General features: G+C 34.2%; 1 protein-coding gene across 5 annotated transcripts in view; it reads left to right on the top strand.

The window, feature by feature from the left end:
• LOC115212179 (D(3) dopamine receptor-like) overlaps positions 1-22,374 on the top strand; it is a 1,526,288-nt gene that overhangs the window by 1,477,564 nt on the left and 26,350 nt on the right. For all 5 annotated transcript variants that reach the window (XM_036502723.1, XM_036502725.1, XM_036502727.1 and 2 more), the window contains one exon: positions 4,555-4,664. In XM_036502723.1, coding sequence (XP_036358616.1) covers positions 4,555-4,664 — 110 coding nt within the window. The remainder of the gene's footprint in view (positions 1-4,554; positions 4,665-22,374) is intronic.

The following is a 22,374-nucleotide window of genomic DNA, read 5'->3' as shown; positions in this document are numbered from 1 at the left end:
TTCTTTTGTCTTTATTCCCTTTATTCCTCTCTTCAGGGTTTAATTTTTTATTATTTTGTTATTATTTATTACTTTTTCTTACTTTCTTCTTCTTCTTCTTCTTCTTCTTCTTCTTCTTCTTCTTCTTCTTCTTCTTCTTCTTCTTCTTCTTCTTCTTCTTTCTCTTTTCTCTCCCCTTTAATTTTCTCTCTCTTCTCTTTATTCTCTTTCTTTATTCCTCTCTTCCTGTTTCCGATTTGATCCTACTATACACTCCCTATTTTTAGGTCACTTTAAATAAAACCTTTGACTCTACAACACTGTGTATAAATTCTGTACTTGGAATTGCCAAGTTTAAAAACTGATGGATCTCACTCATAAGGCATAAACTCTATATTTGGAAGGACCCATTTTAAATTCTGTTGAACTTTACTCATAAGGTATTGGAATCTTACATGCATACCATTCTGTCTAAAATATGGATCTACAACTTCAATATCCCTACATATCTTGCATCTATTTTCTTTCCTCCACCTCACTCTCTATTTTGTATCATATCTAAACTATGACTTGACCATTCTCTCACACCGTCTCCGATGAAGGGATATAATTAATAAATATCTTGGAAACAGGTGTAAGACCGGATCTTTTACTTTTTATGCTTTTCGAAGAATTAAACTAGGTTAAACTTACAAATTACAATTTTGTTTTCAATGTTGTTTACAATAATGTTTTCTTTTGACACCTTCTACCAGTATACGAAGTTTCAAATTGTTTAGTTAACTAGAAAATTCCGTCCATGAAAAGGAAAAGATCCGTAAGACCTTCTATCTATAAAAATCCTAATATCTACACAACCTTGGTTTTTTTTATCTCATTACGCAACAAATTATTATATATATATATATATATATACTGAAATACAAAGGAAACGTCGCACTGTAAAGGATTACTTGTTTCACACGCGATATTGAGATTATATGGATTTCTATCAAATTTCTAAGTAATTTGACATCAGGAATATATCACTGAACCACAACACCACTCTCTTTTCAAAAGACAAGTATAGCGTGTGGGGTTCGACCTCGCTCACATTTCGTGAACATGGTAATGCCTCGGTGCTTTATATGGTTGGCCATGTCAAAGCCGAGTGCAAGCCTCCTCTCAAGGAAGCACCGAATCTCCCACTTTCAGAAGAATCCCCAGAAGCCACAACATCGCCATCATCATCAGAACCATCAACAAGAACAACAGAAGAAACGGAAGGAGAAATGTTAGAAAATACAGCAGGGGAATAACAACAACAGAGGAAGAAGAAAAGACAAAAGAGGAAAAATCGTCAGTCTGTACCATCGAGTCCGACATTGAAATAAGCACGGAAAAAAATTATTCAGACCCCCAAAAGGGATATTATTGTTAACCATTCAGCCCACCTTGTAGTTATAAACACAAAAAATGAGCGTTTAATGACGAAAATGAATAATATCCCAAAGGAATCTACTTTGGTGGCCATTCCTCCTATATGTTGATGTAATATAATTTTTAAACTTCGGATTATTTTAAATATGCTAAGCCACTGGTTTAAATTGGTGTTAATTAATATTAATTTCTACCCTCATTATTTAATTTCTATATATACATATATATACATACATATGCATGTATATATGTGCATATATATATATGTGTATATATATGTATATATATGTATATACGTATATATATATATTTAGCCCCTACACGCAATTTTTTCTCTCCTTGTTTCTCTCCTTGTTTCTTTGCTGTGTAACTTTCTGTTGAAGAGCGTAGGCTCGAAACGTAAAAGATTTGTTTTATTTCTATTCCTGAGCGCCATACTAATATATTGTTTGTTTGTACTCCACCTGCCTTCGTCTTTTGTTTATTTTCGTAAACCTTCCGGTTATATATATATATGTATATATATATATACGTTAATAAAAAGAATTCCAACCTTGTCTGATTTTCACGTTTTATTTACAATCTTATAATGATATAATATAATATAATATAATATAATAAAATAAAATAATAGAATGTTAAATGTTCATTCTGATTGAACTAGTACTTTCATGCATTAAATTATGCATTAAATAATGCCTGAAAGTACTAGTTCAATCAGAATGAACATTTAACATTCTATTATTTTATTTTATTTTATTTTATTATATTATATTATCTTATATTATATCATTATAAGATTGTAAATAAAACGTGAAAATCAGACAAGGTTGTAATTCCCTTTATTAATATATTCTTCTATGCACAATCACACACACCCGTATATATATATATATATATATATATATATATATATATATATATATATATATATATATATATATATATATGTATATGTGTATATATATATATATATATGTATATATATATGTATATATGTATGTATATATATGTACAAACATGTATATGTATATATATATATATATATATTTATATATATATATATGTGTATGTGTGTGTGTGTGTGTGTGTGTGTGTGGTGTATATATCAGTTTGCTCTTGCGTGTTACTGGTACCATGTAGTCCAGTAAACCTTTTTCATGATAGGGTCGTCAACGACTGAACTGGCAACCCCACTAGGCTTGCTTGGTGAGGTTGGTGCTTGTTGAACACCCTACGGGGCAAAAATAAGATCCGTCAAAGGCAGGCGGAGGAGCTACAACGCAGTCAACGGCCATTGAACTACGTGTGTTTGTGTGTGTGTGCATATTGTATATTGTGTTTTTAAATTGTATATATGTCAATCTTATATATTCCATATCGTATATTTTATGTATATATTGTATATCAATATTTTTATATATTGTACGTTTTTTTGCCTAATTTTTATCTATTTTAAAATATATATATTTATTTTTTTATATATATATATAATTTATGCAGACTATGACTGTGTCTTGCGTGGGGACATAGAAATAATCGAACTGAATACTCGATCTCGCGGTTAAACCATTGGGATTGAAGGACTCTAGCCTTTGTTAGGGCATCCTTCTAGGAGAAGGCAACTCAGGTAACTGGGATAACTCTTACATAAGACCTGTGGCTCAGTGGTTACCGATGATGTTGACTTGTTCTTCTTTTTGGGTTATGGCTGCTGCTGCTTATTGAGTGGGATTGACTCGGTGCACAGCCTTTCTTCACTTTAAAAATATTCTACTGGCACAGGCATTGCACGATAACAACATTGATTGATTAATTAATTAATTAACTAATTGATGATTGTTGAAAGTGCTATATGAGTCTCAACTGAATGGCTGGCTGTAGCTTTAAAAAAGCAAACAATCAATGATGTACCAAAACAGTATAAATAGCAGTAGGGACTCTGGAACCACATCAGATGAAAGAGTCTGGCCCAGCAGGGGCTCCAGAGCATTACAGTCTGAACCCGGCCGTCATCATGCTACTGTGATAGAACCAAATAAAATATTGAATATTGGCTGTTGAAATGTACAGACACTGCTTGACTGCGAGTCCTTAGAATGTCCTGAACGAAGGGCTGCTCTTGTTGTGAAGGAGCTTCGACGCTATCATCTTGACGTTGTTGCTTTATCTGAAACGAGATTAGCTGGAGATGGTCATCTTACAGAATCTTGTGGAAAATATACATTCTTTTGGAAAGGCAGAGATGAAGTGCTTAGAGGAGAGGGTGGAGTGACATTTTCTGTTAAGACTACTCTTGTGGACAAGTTGGAAGAATTCCCAGTCGGGATTAACGAGCGTCTTATGTCCATAAGAATTCCTTTGGTTAAAGGAAATTATGTGGCCTTGGTGAGTGTGTATGCTCCAACTATGTGCTCTATTGATGATGAAAAGTTTATTTCTACCATGCTTTGAAGGGCATTATAAGAAATATCCCTCGGGCAGACAAAGTTATCGTACTGGGTGACATTAATGCTAGAGTGGGTAGGGGTTTAACACATGGACTGTAATTGGAAAGCATGGGGTGGGAGAGTGTAATAGTACTGTTATGTTTCTGCTGCATATGTGCAAGAAGCCTCGTCTGTGTGTTACCAATACCATCTTTCAACAAAAGAATAATTTTAAGACCACATGGATGCATCCTGCATCTAAAGAATAGCATATTCTGAATTACATCCTTGTTAGGGTGCGTGACAGACGTGATGTGCAGTGTGTTCGCGTTCTTCGTGGGGCTGAATGTTGGACTGACCACCGCCTGGTACGTGCAAAAGTGAAATTAATCACAAGACGTAAAATCCGGGCTGCAGGTATTACTCTGACTAAAACACTGAATGTTGCACATCTTAGGTGTAATAGTATAGGTTCGAGACAGAAACAAGGAAAATGCCCCTTTTATTTAAATACTATGCAAATGTTCATTTAAAAACTTTTCATGTAATTTTTCCAAAATTTAATCGTTTTCCATACTTACAGTTGAAAATGTTTCAATGACTGAAACCGGTACAAATTGTGTTTTATAAAATTATTTTCTACCTTGACTTTTTTTCCATATATATGCTATTATATTGTTTAGCATTGATAATGTATTTAATTCATTTCAATTTTTTTTTTCTCCAGGTTGTAGAAAGGTGGACGCTGAGCGACCAGCTTTGTGATGCATGGGTAGCGAGTGATGTAATGTATTGTACAGCTTCTATATTAAACCTTACTGCTATCAGCGTAGATAGGTAAGTATATCTTACTATCTATTGTATCCCAAAGTTGTGTTGTTAACTGAAACATTCTTTCAGTCATTACACATTAAGATCTCAATATTCACAATATATTACTGATACCTCTACATATCCCTCAGCAATTAGAGCATAAATGACAATACCACATAGGTCTCTCAAGCGATTGGCATTGTAAGTTGACAGAGAACTGCCGTTGTGACTGTTAAGAAGAAAGAATCTTAATACAGTTTTTCCACTACTTTCATTACATTTTAAATCCCAACTTTGGCTTAATTGTGTATTATTTTATTGATAATACGAAGATGGTGAACTAGGAAAATTTTTTGCGCATCGGACAAAATGCTTACCGTCATTACTTCTTACACTTTCCATTGTAATTTTATCTAATATCAAGAACATCAAATACGATACAATGTTGTCTACAGGAATTATTTGTTAAAGTATTTGTGTTTACTTGCTGGATCTAGAGAAAAGGGGAGGACATTCGATATTCCAGGTGAAGGCCAACAGGAAAGATATGAGCAGGGAGGAGATTCCAAGGGGCCAATGTTCTGAAAAGGAATGAGGATAGTGATTAGTGCAAGAGTGGGCAGCGGGGTGCACAACGATTATTGAGATGTGGACATTTGAGTGGGTCAGGCGTGCGTGAGTAGTTGAAGTACAAAACCGGTTAGCTCAGAACAGCTGATGCCATTATAGTTTAGGGATAGAAATAATATCTTAGTTGATGTGAAAACAATAAATTCTTATTAGATTTCATTTTTACTCTCCGTGAGTTATACAAAAATCGCAAAACAATGTGAAGAAATCGATTTAGTTGAGCATAATGAAAGGTCTTCCTTGCAATTTGAAATTGAAAAATAGTCTTAAAGACTTTAATGAAATTGCCATCATGTTTAAGAATATGTTCCCTTATGTTCGGACATAATTCAAGATTTATTAAGGAAACCACTAGCAGATTGTTAGCTCAAATGTATCGTGTTCAAACTCGAGAGATGTCATTTGTATGCTATTCACGTAATAATTCAGAGAATTGTGACGACATCCATAACTCCACGATGCAAATTAAAAGTTTAAAAACTATTATTTTAAAAGGAAATGTTAGAATGTCGCTTCATGCACTGGACCTCTATTAAAGATCAGAGTCCAGTCGTTGTGCTTCTCCTCTGGCATAACGCCATTCACCATTCAACACCCACAAAAGTATAATGCTCCACTCTTTTATACAATAAATCAATATGCTTCAAAGAAAACAGACAGCATAATAAACTTTACAATAGAAACATAGATAACAATGAGGATGATGTGAGTATTAATGATTATTAGAATGACAATATGAATGGATAAGTAAATTGATTGTCAAGTACATGTCCATTATTAATCAATTCTGGCATTTTGTAAGTGTTTATTAAGATTAATTGTAAAAGTTTCTTTTGTCAATATTGTTGGAGTTCGTCATTAAAATGATAAAAGACATTTAGAAGTGTCTTCAAATGGCAACTGTCCGGAAATTAGCTTGAGGTGAAGTGCCCTAATAATATGATAGCATTTACAATCGTTTCAAGTATAAATAATGCCTCGAATATCTACGTAATACAATTTTAAAACAATCTGCTAGTTATATAGGTCAATAGGTAAATGAACTAAATGAACAATGTATCTGCTTATCAAATATATTTTACATTAATAATGTTGCGCCAGGAATAAGTGGTGTGGGGCACTGCTACCGTTGTTATAGAGATAGAGAAATGTTGTCAGTTTCTAGTTACAGCTTTGACCCAGTTCCTTCTTCTTCTCTCTCTCTCCCCCTTTCTCTCTCTCTCTGGTTATCTAGCTATTTATCTACCTTTCTATTTATATGCATGTACATACATACATAAGTTAGCAAATACATACTATATATAAAAACTGTCTGATGAACGGCAACGAGAAACTCAGAGTAACAGATTTTGTTGAATTTTCTGCTGCTGCTTTAAATAAAGTATATATATATATTTGTAAAAAAGAAGTTTGAAAACGCCACTATATTAGATAAATTTTAATTTTCTTATGAATTTTACAGGTTTCGATTCTTGAAAAAAAGAACCTTATCAAAAATATTATAAAAAGTGCAATGGAAAAGTTCATAATCGTTTCTTACTGGTCTCAATAGAATCCATGTGGTGGTGTTTTGTCAGTAGTTGGTATAATCGCTATATTACTGTTGAGTGTAGTGAAGAAGTCCATTATTGTTTCTTGCTGGTATCAAAAGGAACCGCTTTTTTGTTACCTTGTGTTCCAATGGTAGCAACAGTAGTGATTGTTGGTCGTAGTAGTAGTAACCTGTGGCTGTTACTGCTGGTCGTAATTTTGGCAACCTTGGTGGTGGTTGGGGTTGTAGCAGTTAAGCTGTGGCCGTGGCAGCAGCAGCAGCAGTAGTAGAGGACTGTTGATCGTAGCAGCAATAGTGGTCGGTTCACTGGCACTGTTCACTGACGTCACATAATTCCAAACCAATCCAAACCAAACTTCAACGAATACAAGGAAAAGACCCATAACTGTATCCTGTAAGGAAACCAACCAAGCAGAGCGACAAGCTTGATCACGGAAGAAAAACGTCATCAATGTTTTAACGATTCAAAATCAGATCTGCTCGCAGAAAAAATTTTTTTATAAATTCATCTTTCCCTAAAACATAGCACTGCAAGCGAGAGTGAGTGTTTAAAGATCTGAGAAATTGTAATTCCCCCCACCTCCACCCTTTTTTTACTATTTTAATTCTCACACTGTGGCCGTAGCAGCAGCAGTAGTAGTAGAGGGCTGTTGATCATAGCAGCAATAGTAGTGAACACGGTGGTTGTAGTAGTAGTGCTAGTGGAAGTAGACGTAGTGGTCGTGGTGGTTGTGGTAGAATTTCATTTTTCCTTTTCGGAAGACCAATGTTTTGTTTTAATATTCCTGGCCCAGGGTGTTCAAACTTGGTCTAAATTTTTTCATGAAATAAAGTTATTTATTTTGGCGTTGGGTGAAGGTTACGTTGTCACTGAATTTGTAAAGTGGGTAAGTTGTAAATTTCGGATTTTCATTTGTAGCACATCTATCTATGTGTCCGCTGACCGGTATTTTCCGGTATTCAGGGTTTCTAATTTGGGATTTATGCACCGCCATCCTTTTACGTAAGCTATTTTTTGTATGGCTTATATACTGCCTATTGCAGCCTGCGCATGTTAAGACGTAAATTATGTTTTCTGATGCACAGGTGAAGTTTGTTCTAATGGTGAACTGATGGCCTTGTTCTAGTATAAATTCTGAACCTTCTACCAAAATGACACAGATTCCGCAGTTGGGCCTTCCACATTTTCTAACTGCTGGTTTTGTGGTTGATGTTGAGTGCAGTTTAGCTTGGGTTAAAATCCTTTTCAAGGAGTTTGGTTGCCGTTTACTTTCAATGATGGTATGTGTTTCGAGGATCCGGTTCATCTTTGGGTCTCCCTTTAGTAGGGCTGTGCTTTGTAGTATGGTGCTGAAGGCCTCATTGTTAAGTGGGTTGTGTGTAGAGATGTAGGGAAGGGTTTTTAATTTTTCTTATATATATAATACATAAGCAACAACAAAAAGAAAGCAGTCACAGAAGGTCGCCAAATCCTCATTAGTTATCGGTCAAAGGTTCTAAGCAATTTCATGCCTTTAACATATATACATACATACGTACATACACACACACACATACATGCATACATACATACATACACACACAAATACATACATACATACATACATACATACATACATACATACATGTGAGTATATATCTCTGCATTCAGTAGTATGATTCGATGTAATACATTTACATTTTATCGCATGTTTACGACTCAGTGTCGTCCAGGTTCACAATTACAATCCCATCCGTGTATTGCATTACAACGCGTTTATCCAAGTAAGGCTAGGCCAACGTCTTATTAATATGAGTCATATATTCGAAATTATCGCAAAGCCAGTTATTTAATATTCGAATGCCTTAAATACGTACATGTTATCAATATTCGACACACACACATATACATATATAGATGTATATCTATCTATATATATATATATATATATATATATATATATATATATATATATATATATATATATATATATATATATACATACGTACATATAAACATGCATAACAGGAAAAGGGCCTATAGATACACAAACACATATACTCATAGTTACATGCATATGCACAATAAAGTATGTGTACATACAGACAATTTAACACTACAACCGTTTAATATAGGTATATATATATATATATATCGAGAGAGAGAGAGAGAGAGAGAGAGGGGGGAGAGAGAGATGTGTAGATTTATAAATGCGATGATGCAATCACTTCTGCTAGATTGAATCTGCCAGTATGATTAAAGCAGCAAAATTAGGGATTCTTCTATATTAATAAAGTGCGAAACTTTTAAGGTATATGCAAAAAAACTGTATAGTGCTGAAGATGTAGACATAGATTGGTGCGGTCATTAAAGAGGTGACTATTTCAATAATTATTATTGTCTCTAGCTCATTAACGCCAGTTTACTGGCTCCTCTACCTTTTATACTCGCTGTCGCCTTCACCTGTATCACCACAACTCACCATTTCCTTTCTAATATCTCCCTACATCTACTTTCCTCCTCCCTGTATTAAAAGTTTTATCAGTTATAGGTCGTAGATATATTCTATATATGTAGATGATTTTACATTAATATAACAGAGTTGAAAAATTGATCTAACCAGGATATTCTGTTGATCTTATGAGCTAGGCCTCTATATCTCTATTGATGTACTACGCAATTTATAGAGTGCACCTTAGTGTAAACATGTAATATAATTTATTATACACTGAAATAAAAGAACAATTATTATTACATGATGAAGACTACGAAACGGCCGTTATCCTATGGATATCAAGATATGTATTCATTCTTAATACCTTCTGACAATTTTACGTTCTATATATTCCTTTGAAATAATTTCACAGATTGGATCTACAGGATTTTACCTGCATATGGCTCTACGTTATATACCTCCGTTTTGGATTATTATGTGGCTACCACAGGATTCTATAAATGTATCGATTGCACATTATATATATATATAAGGAGAATTCACGAAAAAACAAAAGACGTAGGCAGGTGGTGTAGAAAACAAACAGACGTATTAGTATTACGCTCAGGAATTGGAAACGGCTTTAACGTTTCGCGCCTACGCTCTTCAACGGAAAGGAACACAGAAAGAAACAAGGAGAGAAACGCAGAGAGAAAAAATGTGTGTAGTAGCAACCGATCAATCATGGCGAATGCCGGAGAGAAGGGCCACACAGGAGAGCTAAGAAGTAGGGGTGATAACAAAGTAGTAGTGATCCCAAAACGTAGGTGCGCGTGTGTGTAAGAGAGTACGTATGTGCGTGTGAAAGAGGGCTGGTGATCTTGACGTGTGTGTGTGTGTATGTGTAGTTGTGAAAAGGTGGGGATGGGAATTGGTCAATGCTGGCGTGTGTGTGGTGGTGTGTTGTGTGGTATGGTTTAGTGTGGTGTGGTGTGATGGTGTTATATATATATACAAAAATTTAGATTCATATCAATTAGGTACTTAAGTTAAAACACCAGAATTTAGTATGGTATTATCCATCCAGTTTCAAAATAAAGTGATTAAAATCAAAATAAGCCACAGGATATCCAGAGGTAATGCATTACGGTCGTTTCAAGCGATTCCATTTAATTGAACAATGCAAACATTACATCAATTTAAATGCAGAGCAATCCTCAGCTGCATAAATACATAGATGGACACATTACTATAATTTTACCTAAAACTTCCAAACAGGTAAGGAGATAGACAAAGAATATGCTGTCTTCACTTCAGCTTAGAAGATACAAAGGTATTAGGAAGAAATATTCTTCTTAATAATCTTCTTGATAACCCTAAATTTTAACTTTATACAATATAGCAATATTGTTTAAAATATTCAACTATAGTACCCCATGACAAAATTTAACCTGTATTATCATCATTGATTTACTAGAGTCTTGCCCATTTAATTGACAACTAACTTCTTGACTTAAGATTACCTTTACCAAATCTCATATTGCTTCAAAATAATCCTGATGGTTTTATGACTGCACCCACTATGACTTCTGTCGACTCCCTCAGCCCCTTTCCTAACAGACACTGCTCTTTGTTCCTTGGCCTTAGATTTTTGATATACAAAGATTTGATAAACAAGACTATAAATTAAAACTGACCCTAAAAAAGGTAGATCTCTAACAAGTATTTCTTTCTGATACCTTAGTAGCTTCTAAGTGAAGACAGCATGATCTTTCTCATTCTCCTTGTTTTTGGAGGTTTTACGTAAAATTAATTGAATTCTATGTATTTATGCAGCTGAGGATTGCTCTGCATCATCTCTGGATACCCTATAAGTAATAGGGTATCCAGAGATGATGCATTACAATCGTTTCAAGCGACTCCATTCAAATATATATATATATATATATATATATATATATATATATATATATTGGTAAAAACGGTAAGATAACAAAAGAAAGAAAGAGACCTCAATATTATGTAAATAGAGGAAATTCTCTGTAAAATGATATGTGACAATTATTCGGTAGCCAAGATAAAACTGAGTTTCAGATGCCGAGGTGGAAATCCACAGCACCATCTCTTCGGTTATCTGGCCATCTGCAAAACGCCTTTAAATAATTATAATTTTCCCAGTGCCTAAAACTCAAGGTGTGGTTATTGAACCTGGCCTTGAAATTACCCTCTGTAAGGCCCACGTATTTCTTCGTCGAAACGGTGTCTTTAGTAGGTATAGAGTCCACGGTAGCTTCATAGATGATGGTCCCGGACATGCAAGGTCCATATAGCGGGCACAATGTTTTATTCCTGCATGAACAGCTGTTTTTGTGTTGTGGTTTTTGTGTGTTATGTGCGATTATATTTTTAAAATTGGTAGTTGAACTAAAACTAATTTTTAAATTGTGTTTATTGAAGAGCTACCTGTAAATACGGTTAACTGGAAAATGTCTATCTATCAGTGCTAAGAAATATTTACCTATATTGAAGGTCACCTCGGATGAGTAGGGAGGTGTGAACAAGATGATCTTCTTATTTCTATTTTTCCTCTTCTTTATTTATAACCGAACAGATGGTGTTGTGGATTTCCACCTCGGCATATGAAACTCAGAGTTTTATCTTGGCTACCGAACAATTGTCACATATCATTTTAGATATATATATATATATATATATATATATATATATATATATATATATATATATATATATATATATATATATACATATTTATGTATGTGTATGTGTCTTTGTGTCTGTATTTGTCCTCCCACCATTGCTCGGCAGCCGATTCTGGTGTGTTTATATCCCAATAACTTAGTGGCTGGGGAGTAGTGACCGATAGAATAAGTTCTGGATCCATTTCTTCGACTAAAACGCGTTGCTCCAGTATGGCACCGGTGAAATGACTGAAACTAGTAAAAGAAAAAAAGAGTCAGAATACATGTTACATGCGTGGCTGCGTAGTAAGAAACTTGCTTCTGGTTACCCAGGTTTCATTTAGGTTGTTGGTTTTGAGGGAGACTGACGTGTTTCTTTTTTATCTATGCGACATTTTTCCTCTTCTGATGGAGGAGCGTCGAACGAGAATTTGGGAAAAGTTGAGGTGTTCTTCCCTAGAATGTGATTCGCCTGTATAAATGAATTGGCTGAGTACTTGAACAAGATGGGCAAGGATGGACAAGAAAAATTATGCAGCGACGACGGGAGAAGAAAAAATTGAAAAAATAAAACTGGAAGAGCTGAGCAAGTTAAAGGAAATACTTAAAAGGAAGGGGAACGACGTGAAAGTGTTCCCCTCCAAAGAAGTGTTAAAGGAGAAATATTAGAAATCTATAATTTATAGAGCATACTCGATAGCAGCCAGGAGGATTGAAGTTATGTCAACGTCTCAAGTGGAAAAGGCGCTCAAACCTCGCCAGAGATAGAAAATTTAGTGTGATTTCGGGAGGTAGCAATCGCCAGGCTTTATTCAGTAACACCATTGAGACCTGATTAAGTGGTTTGTGCTATCCGTATGGCTTGGGAGACGCGCATCCAGGTTAGGATAGTGGGAATACCCCCTGAAGTAAATGTATCTTGGCTGCTAGCTGGCATACTGCTAGGCATGGAGGAGAAGGTGGTGGGCATCCAGGCCACCAGAACACCCCACAGGAACCGGCAAGGACAAAGCCTTGATATGGTGGTGCAAGTTGCCGAAGAAGACTGTGATGGTCGAGATCATCACAGTCGGAGAGGCAACCTTGAAAGTCAGAGTGGAAAGTAGGATTCCGCGGTGCTATAAATGTGGCATAAAATACCACATTAGAGCGAATTGTCCTCTACCACTTGAGAAGACTAAAGAGAGACAAGAGTATGAGAATGTGGTTGGTGCTCCAGTGTTCGTGGAGGTTGAAGAAAAGGAGTGTGAAGCAGTACCACAAATAAAGATCAGTACCAGCGTCGAAGAAAAGATGGACAATGAATGGGAAACGGCAAGGAAAAAGAGGAGGGAAAAAAGGCACACGCTGTAAAGGAGGACCCCATCCAGGTCCCAACCAGCTCCCATTCGACCCTAAACATTCCCTGCAGACATCAGCCCTTTCTATACCATGCCTGACATAAACACATGCATAAACACACGGGAGCCTCCAATTCCCCCACCCCCACCCTTGGAAAAATGTGTTATAGTGTACAGTGGTGAAAATGAAGAAATGTATAACGAAATAGACTCGTGGATGTATCAAGAGTAAAAGGGATGCCCGTGTACCTTCATTGTGTAATGGCAAGATTAAAGGACTTTGAGGAAAAAAGTGACTATGAGTGCTGGGTCAAGAAACTGGACACCAGCTCAGTACCTAAAAAAGAAAGTGCTTATGATATTTTAAAGACACACAATGCAACTATCCTTCAGAGCAATGATGATTAGCTGTCGCTAAAATTTATGTTAGAAACTAGTGTTTAAAAACTGTTGTATTAACATGTTCAATGAAGTTGCTTGGAGGTGAGGGCCGAACAGTTTCATTTCATCTTTCATTATATTAATTCATTCTTTCGATTCCTTTTGTTTTTTGTCCCCACCTTGTGCTGTCCCCTCTATGTAAGGCCTACATGACCAACTTCATGAAATAAAGTAGATTGCTTCCCAACCACATGGTTTCGGGTTCAGTTCACAGCGTAGAACGTTGAGCAAATGTCTTCTAGTGTAGCCTGGGGCCGACCAAAGCCTTGTAAGTGGATTTGGCAAAAGGAAACTGAAGGAAGCCCGTCGGGTATATATATATTTGTGTCTGAGTTTGGTCCACCACCTACGTTTGACAACCGATGTTGGTGTATTTACGGCCCCGTAACGCAGCGGTTCGGCAAAAGAGACCGATAGAATAAGTACCATTCTTACAAACAATAGGTCCTGAGCTCGATTTGTTCGACTAAAGGCAGGGCTGCAGTATCGCCGCAGTCAAATGATTGAAACAAGTAAAAGCATAATAATAATAATAATAATAATAATAATAATAATAATAATAATAATAATAATAATCCAAAAATGGAATTTATGATTGTTTTAATGTACCGCTAAGTGCGTTTCTAAAACTAACATACTTTTTGTAACTATAATCCGCATTCCAGGGATGATAACAATACGAATTTGTTATATGATGGATTTCAGGTGGGTCTTTGCTCATACGTTCACCCCACTTCCTTCAGATTTATTTTGGGAAGTGCAGAAGCCAATTGCTAAGATATTGTAGTGTAGCTACAGAACTAGGGTAATGATGTTAAGATCTAAGAAACTACATGAATAACAACCTGAACTAAGGCCTCTCCGTACTCAAGTTATTTCGAAATAATTTCTAGTAAATACCGAATTAAATAATGTTTTAAGAAGGAATTACATTAACGGAATTTGTGGAGGGCTCACAAGCACACGCAGACACACATACACGCATATAACTATATATATATATATATATATATATATATATATATATATATATATATATATACATACGTGCATATATACTTACATATAATGTGTTATATACGTGTGGGTGGGTGTGAGAGTGGAGGGAGAGAGTATATGTGTATGCCATATTTATATATGTTTATATATACATATATATATATTTATATATGCATACATATATATATGTATGTATACATATATATGTATATATATATATATACTTATATATGTATACATATATATATATATATATATATATATATATATATATATATATATATATACATAAGCATATATATTTATACATACATACACAGATACATACATTCATATAGGCATGTATATTTTCATATATTCGTAATATTCATAATATTCATATCGATAAATACGTAAATCAATGAAATGTTAGACAAAACTATAAACATTTAAAACAAACTCTACAAAGAAATACACAGACTACACACACAAACACAAGCACAAGCATCAAATTGTAAAGACTACTAAAACTATAAAGTACTATTAATTATAGGTGACATAATTCACAAATATAGACAATGCTATTGTAAACTATTAAGCAGAACGTACACCTCATAAAGTCACACAACAAATATGATAACTACGATCAGCACATCAACACACGATATAGTGAATATTTGACACAGAAAAGGTTAGGCAAACCCAGATACGTTGGCATTATAAACACATGTGCTTGTGAGTAAGATTTACAAGAGGAAATTTCCTTTTAAGCAGATGCTTAATATAGCAAGAATCGAAGAATCGAAAGACAAGAATATTTTTAACAAAATATTAGACTGACAAAAAATAAAATTTTGAATGTTAAGCTTGCTAAATATAATACTGAAACCGTCAGTGAGATTATATATATAAGAAAATGGCGATAAAATTTTGAATGTTAAGCTTGCTAAATATAATACTGAAACCGTCAGTGAGATTATATATAAAAGAAAATGGCGATAAAGAAGTGTCAGTTAATACTCAAGAATTTAATTGAAATAGCTGTAAGAATCGAAAATAACAAACAATTGTTAACTTCCTTGTCTCCATTTTCTTCTTTTATATATATATATATATAATAAATATCAGAGTGAGTTATATACAGTAGCGGTAACACATCGTGACGTATATTTGCCATTTCAATATGGCTACCCCTAAGGGTGGATGCTACTGTAGTTTTTAGCCACAGGAGGACACACTCCTCCAGCTGGCCATAGACACACTTTCTGTGTCCTGTCAGTATTTGCAAAGGGAAGTCATCCTTCCCGTCTTCAACTTATGATACACACGGACTCGAGTTTCGAGGTATTGACCTCTCATCAGCGTGTGACAATCACAGTTGTCGGCGAGAATTAGATTTCCTTCACAAATACTTATACTTTTTCCAGCGTCAACTGTCGCTGATATTGAAAAAGTGAAATCAAACAATGATAAATATCAGAGTGAGTTATATACAGTAGCGGTAACACATCGTGACGTATATTTGCCATTTCAATATGGCTACCCCTAAGGGTGGATGCTACTGTAGTTTTTAGCCCCAGGAGGACACACTCCTCCAGCTGGCCATAGACACACTTTGTGTGTTCTGTCAGTATTTGCAAAGGGAAGTCATCCTTCCCGTCTTCAACTTATGATACACACGGACTCGAGTTTCGAGGTATTGACCTCTCATCAGCGTGTGACAATCACAGTTGTCGGCGAGAATTAGATTTCCTTCACAAATACTTATACTTTTTCCAGCGTCAACTGTCGCTGATATTGAAAAAGTGAAATCAATGATAAATATCAGAGTGAGTTATATACAGTAGCGGTAACACATCGTGACGTATATTTGCCATTTCAATATGGCTACCCCTAAGGGTGGATGCTACTGTAGTTTTTAGCCCCAGGAGGACACACTCCTCCAGCTGGCCATAGACACACTTTCTGTGTCCTGTCAGTATTTGCAAAGGGAAGTCATCCTTCCCGTCTTCAACTTATGACACACACGGACTCGAGTTTCGAGGTATTGACCTCTCATCAGCTTGTGACAATCACAGTTGTCGGCGAGAATTAGATTTCCTTCACAAATACTTATACTTTTTCCAGCGTCCACTGTCGCTGATATTGAAAAAGTGAAATCAAACAATGATAAATATCAGAGTGAGTTATATACAGTAGCGGTAACACATCGTGACGTATATTTGCCATTTCAATATGGCTACCCCTAAGTATATTTGTTCCACAACATTGTTGTGTTTTTTGTGCTTTCATGTTTGGATTGACTATATATATATATATATATATATATATATATATATATATATAGTCAATCCAAACATGAAAGCACAAAAAACACAACACTGTTGTGGAACAAATATACTATAATTGGAAGCTCAGGAAAGAAGGAGGGTTTAACGTTTCGAGCGGAGCTCTTCGTCGGAAACATAGGAGAAGGAAATATCAAGAGAAGAGAAGACAGACGGAAAAAAATCGACAACGGTACACACACACACACACACACACACACACACAACACACACACACACACACTCATATATATATATATATATACAACAAGAAATAATATTTGTCTCTTTTTATAGAAACAAAATAGTTTATAGGACTGCAAATGAAGTGCTCAACTATAAATGACTCGAAGATAAAGAAGCATTGGTTATAGAACAAACATTAAATTTGGGTCAACGACATTACATACAACACCACCCCTCAACCATTTAATCATATATATAAATCAACATGGTTTTCAAGCACCTAAAAAGCATAATACATATAAATAAAATCACAGAATGTAAAAATATATATCCAATTAAAATACTGATATAACGGCCTATCAAAAAGTTTATTATAAACAACTAAATTTTCATAAACTACCAAAATACCTAACATACAAATATAAAATAAAGATCGGAATAAAAATAAAATAAAATAAATATCCACCGGCTAAAATAGTTTTATCAGACGACTAAAATCTTAAAAATTTCTTTTTGTTTTTAATATTTGAAAAACTCTTTTACTTCCCTCACACATGTACGTCCAAAGTTCTCAAGTAAACAAACTTCCACAGGACACATGCACATACATCTTGAAAAAAATTTTTTTATTCTCTCCGCACAAGTACGTCCAAAAGTTCATAATAAAAGAACTTTGAACGTACTTTTGTGAAGGAAGTAAATGACATTTTTCAAATGTTTTAAAAAAAATTTTTAATTTTTAAAAAAATATTTTAGTCGTCCGAAAAAACGTCTTTAGTCGGGAGATATTTATTTTATTTTATTTTTATTCATATCTTTATCTATTTTATATTTGTCAATTAGGTATTTTGGTAGTTTATGAAATATTAGCCGTTTATATCTCACTTTTTGATAGGCCGTTTTTTTTTTACTTTCTTCGAATATATATTTTTACCTTCTTTGATTTTATGTATATGAATTAATTTTTATGTGCTTGAAAACCATGTTGATTTTTATATATGATTAAATGATTGAGGGGTGGTGCTGTATATAGAATCGTTGACCCAAATTTTATTCTATAACCAATGCTTCTTCATATATATATATATATATATATATATTTACAGAACGATAAAAAGAAGACAAAAGAAAATTCTTTAACGCATGTTTAATGTTTCGTTATACTTATTTCTATTCCAATTCTATTTGCAACATCAGTTTAAGCAAAGTTAAGTGAAAATTTACGTAATGTTTCCAGTTTTAGACTTGCATGAAAGGTGTGCTATATGTATGTATATGTGTATGTATGTACGTATATATATGTCTATATATGTATGTATGTATATGTATATATTCATATACATATATGTATGTGTGTACATATATTTATACATATATGTATATGCATATATATACATACATGTATATGTACGTGTATACATATATATATGTATAAGTAGATTTTCCAGTTATTTTTATGTCAGTAAGAATATCTTAATAAGGATTTGTCACGTGTTTATAAATATATTCTTCTGGTTTTTATGCGATTACTTTAGTTTTAAATTTTTTGATAAAATGTAGTTTCATTACCTTCACGTGCTTTGCTCCATCTCTTTTGCAGTTGTAGATTTTGAATCTGTTGTTTCCACATATCACCTGATGTTTACTCGACAGAGGCTTGCGCATTTCTTTTTGCACGATGATCTCGTATAAGTGTGGAACCTTTTATGTTAGCAAAGGGATATATTTCGCCAATACAATTTTCTTTGCAATTGGTGCAGGTTATATAACACATGAGATTCTGTATCGTGCAGTTCATATCTGCATTTATTTGGAAGAAGAATCCCCTTCTAAATTCTATATGAAATTAGTATCCAAATATTTGAAATTGATGTCTATTTCTTTATCTGTGAAGGAGTCGGGGTACTGGTAAATAAATTGTGTTTTCTTGATTTCCTGTTTCTTCTTAATAGTAATTTTGGTCTGTTAGATGTTCCAATATCTTATCTTAATGCTCCATGAGCATTATCACTATCGCACAACCTTTATCGGCTCCCTTTAAGGATGGTCGAGTTGATCTTCGATTTTAGGAAGGCATTCTTTTCTTCTCGTGAAGGTCTTGTTTGCACTTACGGGCGCTGAGAGGGATATTAGAAATACTCTCTCTCTCTCTAATATATATATATTGAATGTTTTTCTCACCCCCTGTAACGGGTGAAATAGGATCTATCTCTGATAATTGACTCATCACACATTCTTATCGTCGAAAAATTCTATGAGGTGGAAGTGGCGATTGAAATGTTCAATGTATGCTTTTAGTTCTAAGAGATTAAAAGAAGGTTTAGGGTTAAATTTGAAACATTTCAATTATAAAAATCCATTTCATTTTTGTTGACTTTTCTTAACAATAAATCTATAATTTTATGGTTTAAATATTTTGTTAGTGTATTAAAATGTTTGGTTTCATTGGATCTGCGACCCTATTGTAGTACGCTCTCCCTAGAACAGAAGCTGTAATATCGTGTGCCCCGTTTCATCTTTCTTGGGGTTTTGTTTCTTCGTAGGTGAGAGAACATTTCATGATCACTGTTAGAATTACGTCGCATATTGTGTCTGTCTGGTTCTCATCATCGTTTATGCCTGTTAGGTCTTTCGGAAAATTTGATATTTTTTGTCGCTGGCCGTGGATTTCTTAAGCTTGAATGATGTTTATTATGACTTTTATTTCTTCCTTGCTTTCTTCCCATATATTTGCCCACCTTGGGTATTTGTAATTATCATTTGGAGGGTTGCCTTCTCTGCCTTGTGTGTTTGTTTGTGGTAAAGTTATGCTTTGGCATTCTAGCATATACATTTCTAGTTTGCATTTGGGTTAACTTCCACATTTATCTTTCCACAACTGGAAGCCTGATATCATTTTTGGCTCATCTGGTATCGATTTCCATGTATTTCTTTGAATTTTCTGAATATTTTTCTTGTGGCTGTGTTTACATAATGGATTTTCATCCATAGTGGTCTTATTTTCGTAATAATGAACCACGCCTCTCTTGTTACTATATGTTTGTGGATTTTTCCTCTTCTCGTTTGTTCTCTTCTTTCCATAGTTGTTGTAATTGTTCGTGACATTGACTATGACTTCGTTCCAAAATTACAGAAAACATGGGTGCATCAATGGTTTTGAATCTTTTATCGCACTTTTCGTGATTGGAGAAGGAATATTTCTGTTTCCAGATGGTATAATACACACACACACACATGCACACAAGCACACACACACACACACACACACACACACATATATATATATACACACACACACACACATATATATATATATATGTATATATATATATATATATATAAATTCATAAATGACAGAAATAATTTGTTGAAATTTTATTTAGTAGTATGAAAATTCAAATATTACAACAAATTGTTTTGTAACTGAAAAATATATATTTTATATTATTACTTACTTTTTAAATTATATTCCTAAGCTTTCTTTCTATTTATTAGACAATAGTTTTATTATTTTACGTTATTTTATTATTATTATCTTCCATAATCTTGTAAATGATGAATTTATTTATATTTTTGTAACGTTAGGTCTAGAAGTTAGCATTTAACAAAGATTTTCTTTCATTCGTGGACGTAGCTGACATTCTGCATTATTTTAAAAGATATTTTACATTTTGTATTCATGCAGACATATAAGTAATTCATTTATTATTAAATATAATAATATAAACAATTTATGTTTTGTAAGTTACTAAATAATTTGTCGTATTTGAATTTTCTTATCTATATATATATAAAACAGTGTGAGTGTGTGTGTGTGTGTGCGTGTGCGTATGTGTGTATGTGTGTGTGTGTGTGTAGTGCGTATACTCCTTATGGATTCAAAAACTGAGTTGCTGAGTTTGACGTATCAGGTATCAAAAGATTCAGAAATGTTTCCGTCACCAAATGAAGTATGTTTTTTGCACAACTCTCTTTTACTACAAAAATAACCTTGAAAACGAGGTCGGGTCGCAAATTTTTAGGTTATTTTCGGGAAATATTTGGATTTGCTTCTAAACTACATTCCTAATTTTAATGTTTTCGGTGTCAAAAAATGCAGCAGTGTCCAAAAGGTGTTGTAAGTGCATTTGTAATGCATAAAACCCTATTTGTCAACGGAAAATGACCGAAACCATCTTTTTTTAGCAACTATTGGCACATTTTCCGTCAATAATAGCCTTTGTGCCACACCTAACTGGTAATGTGAACGGTTTCAGTTTTCTATGATAAAACAATGTCATTGAAGTATTATGATACCTTTTTTTGCAGAAAGCCCTACTTTCAACATGAAATTGACTAATGAAGGGTGTTTCTTGAATAATTGTGATCGCTTCTGATATTACTACCGGAAACAATTTGTCTAATTAGATTGTCGTGGTAGGAAACGACTCAGGAGTGGTAAACCAGCATTCTCGGCCTAAAATTCAATAAAATTTCTCCAAGGATTAAGCACAGTAAGAGCCTATATTCGTTCAAATGTGGTAAAGACGTGAAACAATGACTAAAACCTATCGTGGTTATTTGCGGTTAATATGTTTCTCTTTATTCAAACCAATTTATGCAAAGTTGCTTATCGTTATTAGTATATATTCATGCCTATCATTAATTACATATGTCGCAAAGTTCGTAATGATTTTGCTACAAATTCGTTATTTTTCACAGTGGTTGTGTGTGTACTATAACGTGAGTGGTGCGATGGAAAATAATTGTCTGACCCGATAACCCCAGTGAAAAGAACAACACCGCACATCTATGCAAGGGCAAATTAATGTCACGTACACACATGAGTCCGCCCTTCATTGGTCGGGATGCACACCAGTTGGTCGTGGTGTTATTATAATCAACGACCCGGCCAACGCCGGAATGCATTGTGTGTGGCGTGTAAGTTCTTCTTCAACTCGCATTGCTAATTGTTAAAATTTCATCAAACTATTTCTCTGTCATTTATGATATTTTATATACTCCTTATCGTTTTCTCTTATATCATACTATATATGCTGTTTTGCAGAATAATACATTAAGGATCTTTCTTATGAGTACTAACGGATTACTTGAGCCAATATATTGTGACTTATATATACGCACAGTATATTTGTGTGTGTTTGTGTGTGTATGCACATGTGTAGGT

This window comes from Octopus sinensis, linkage group LG5 (assembly GCF_006345805.1).
Source record: "Octopus sinensis linkage group LG5, ASM634580v1, whole genome shotgun sequence".
Taxonomy (NCBI): Eukaryota; Metazoa; Mollusca; class Cephalopoda; order Octopoda; family Octopodidae; genus Octopus; species Octopus sinensis.
Note: the sequence above shows the minus strand (reverse complement) of the source record. Positions and strands in the feature narration are given on the sequence as shown.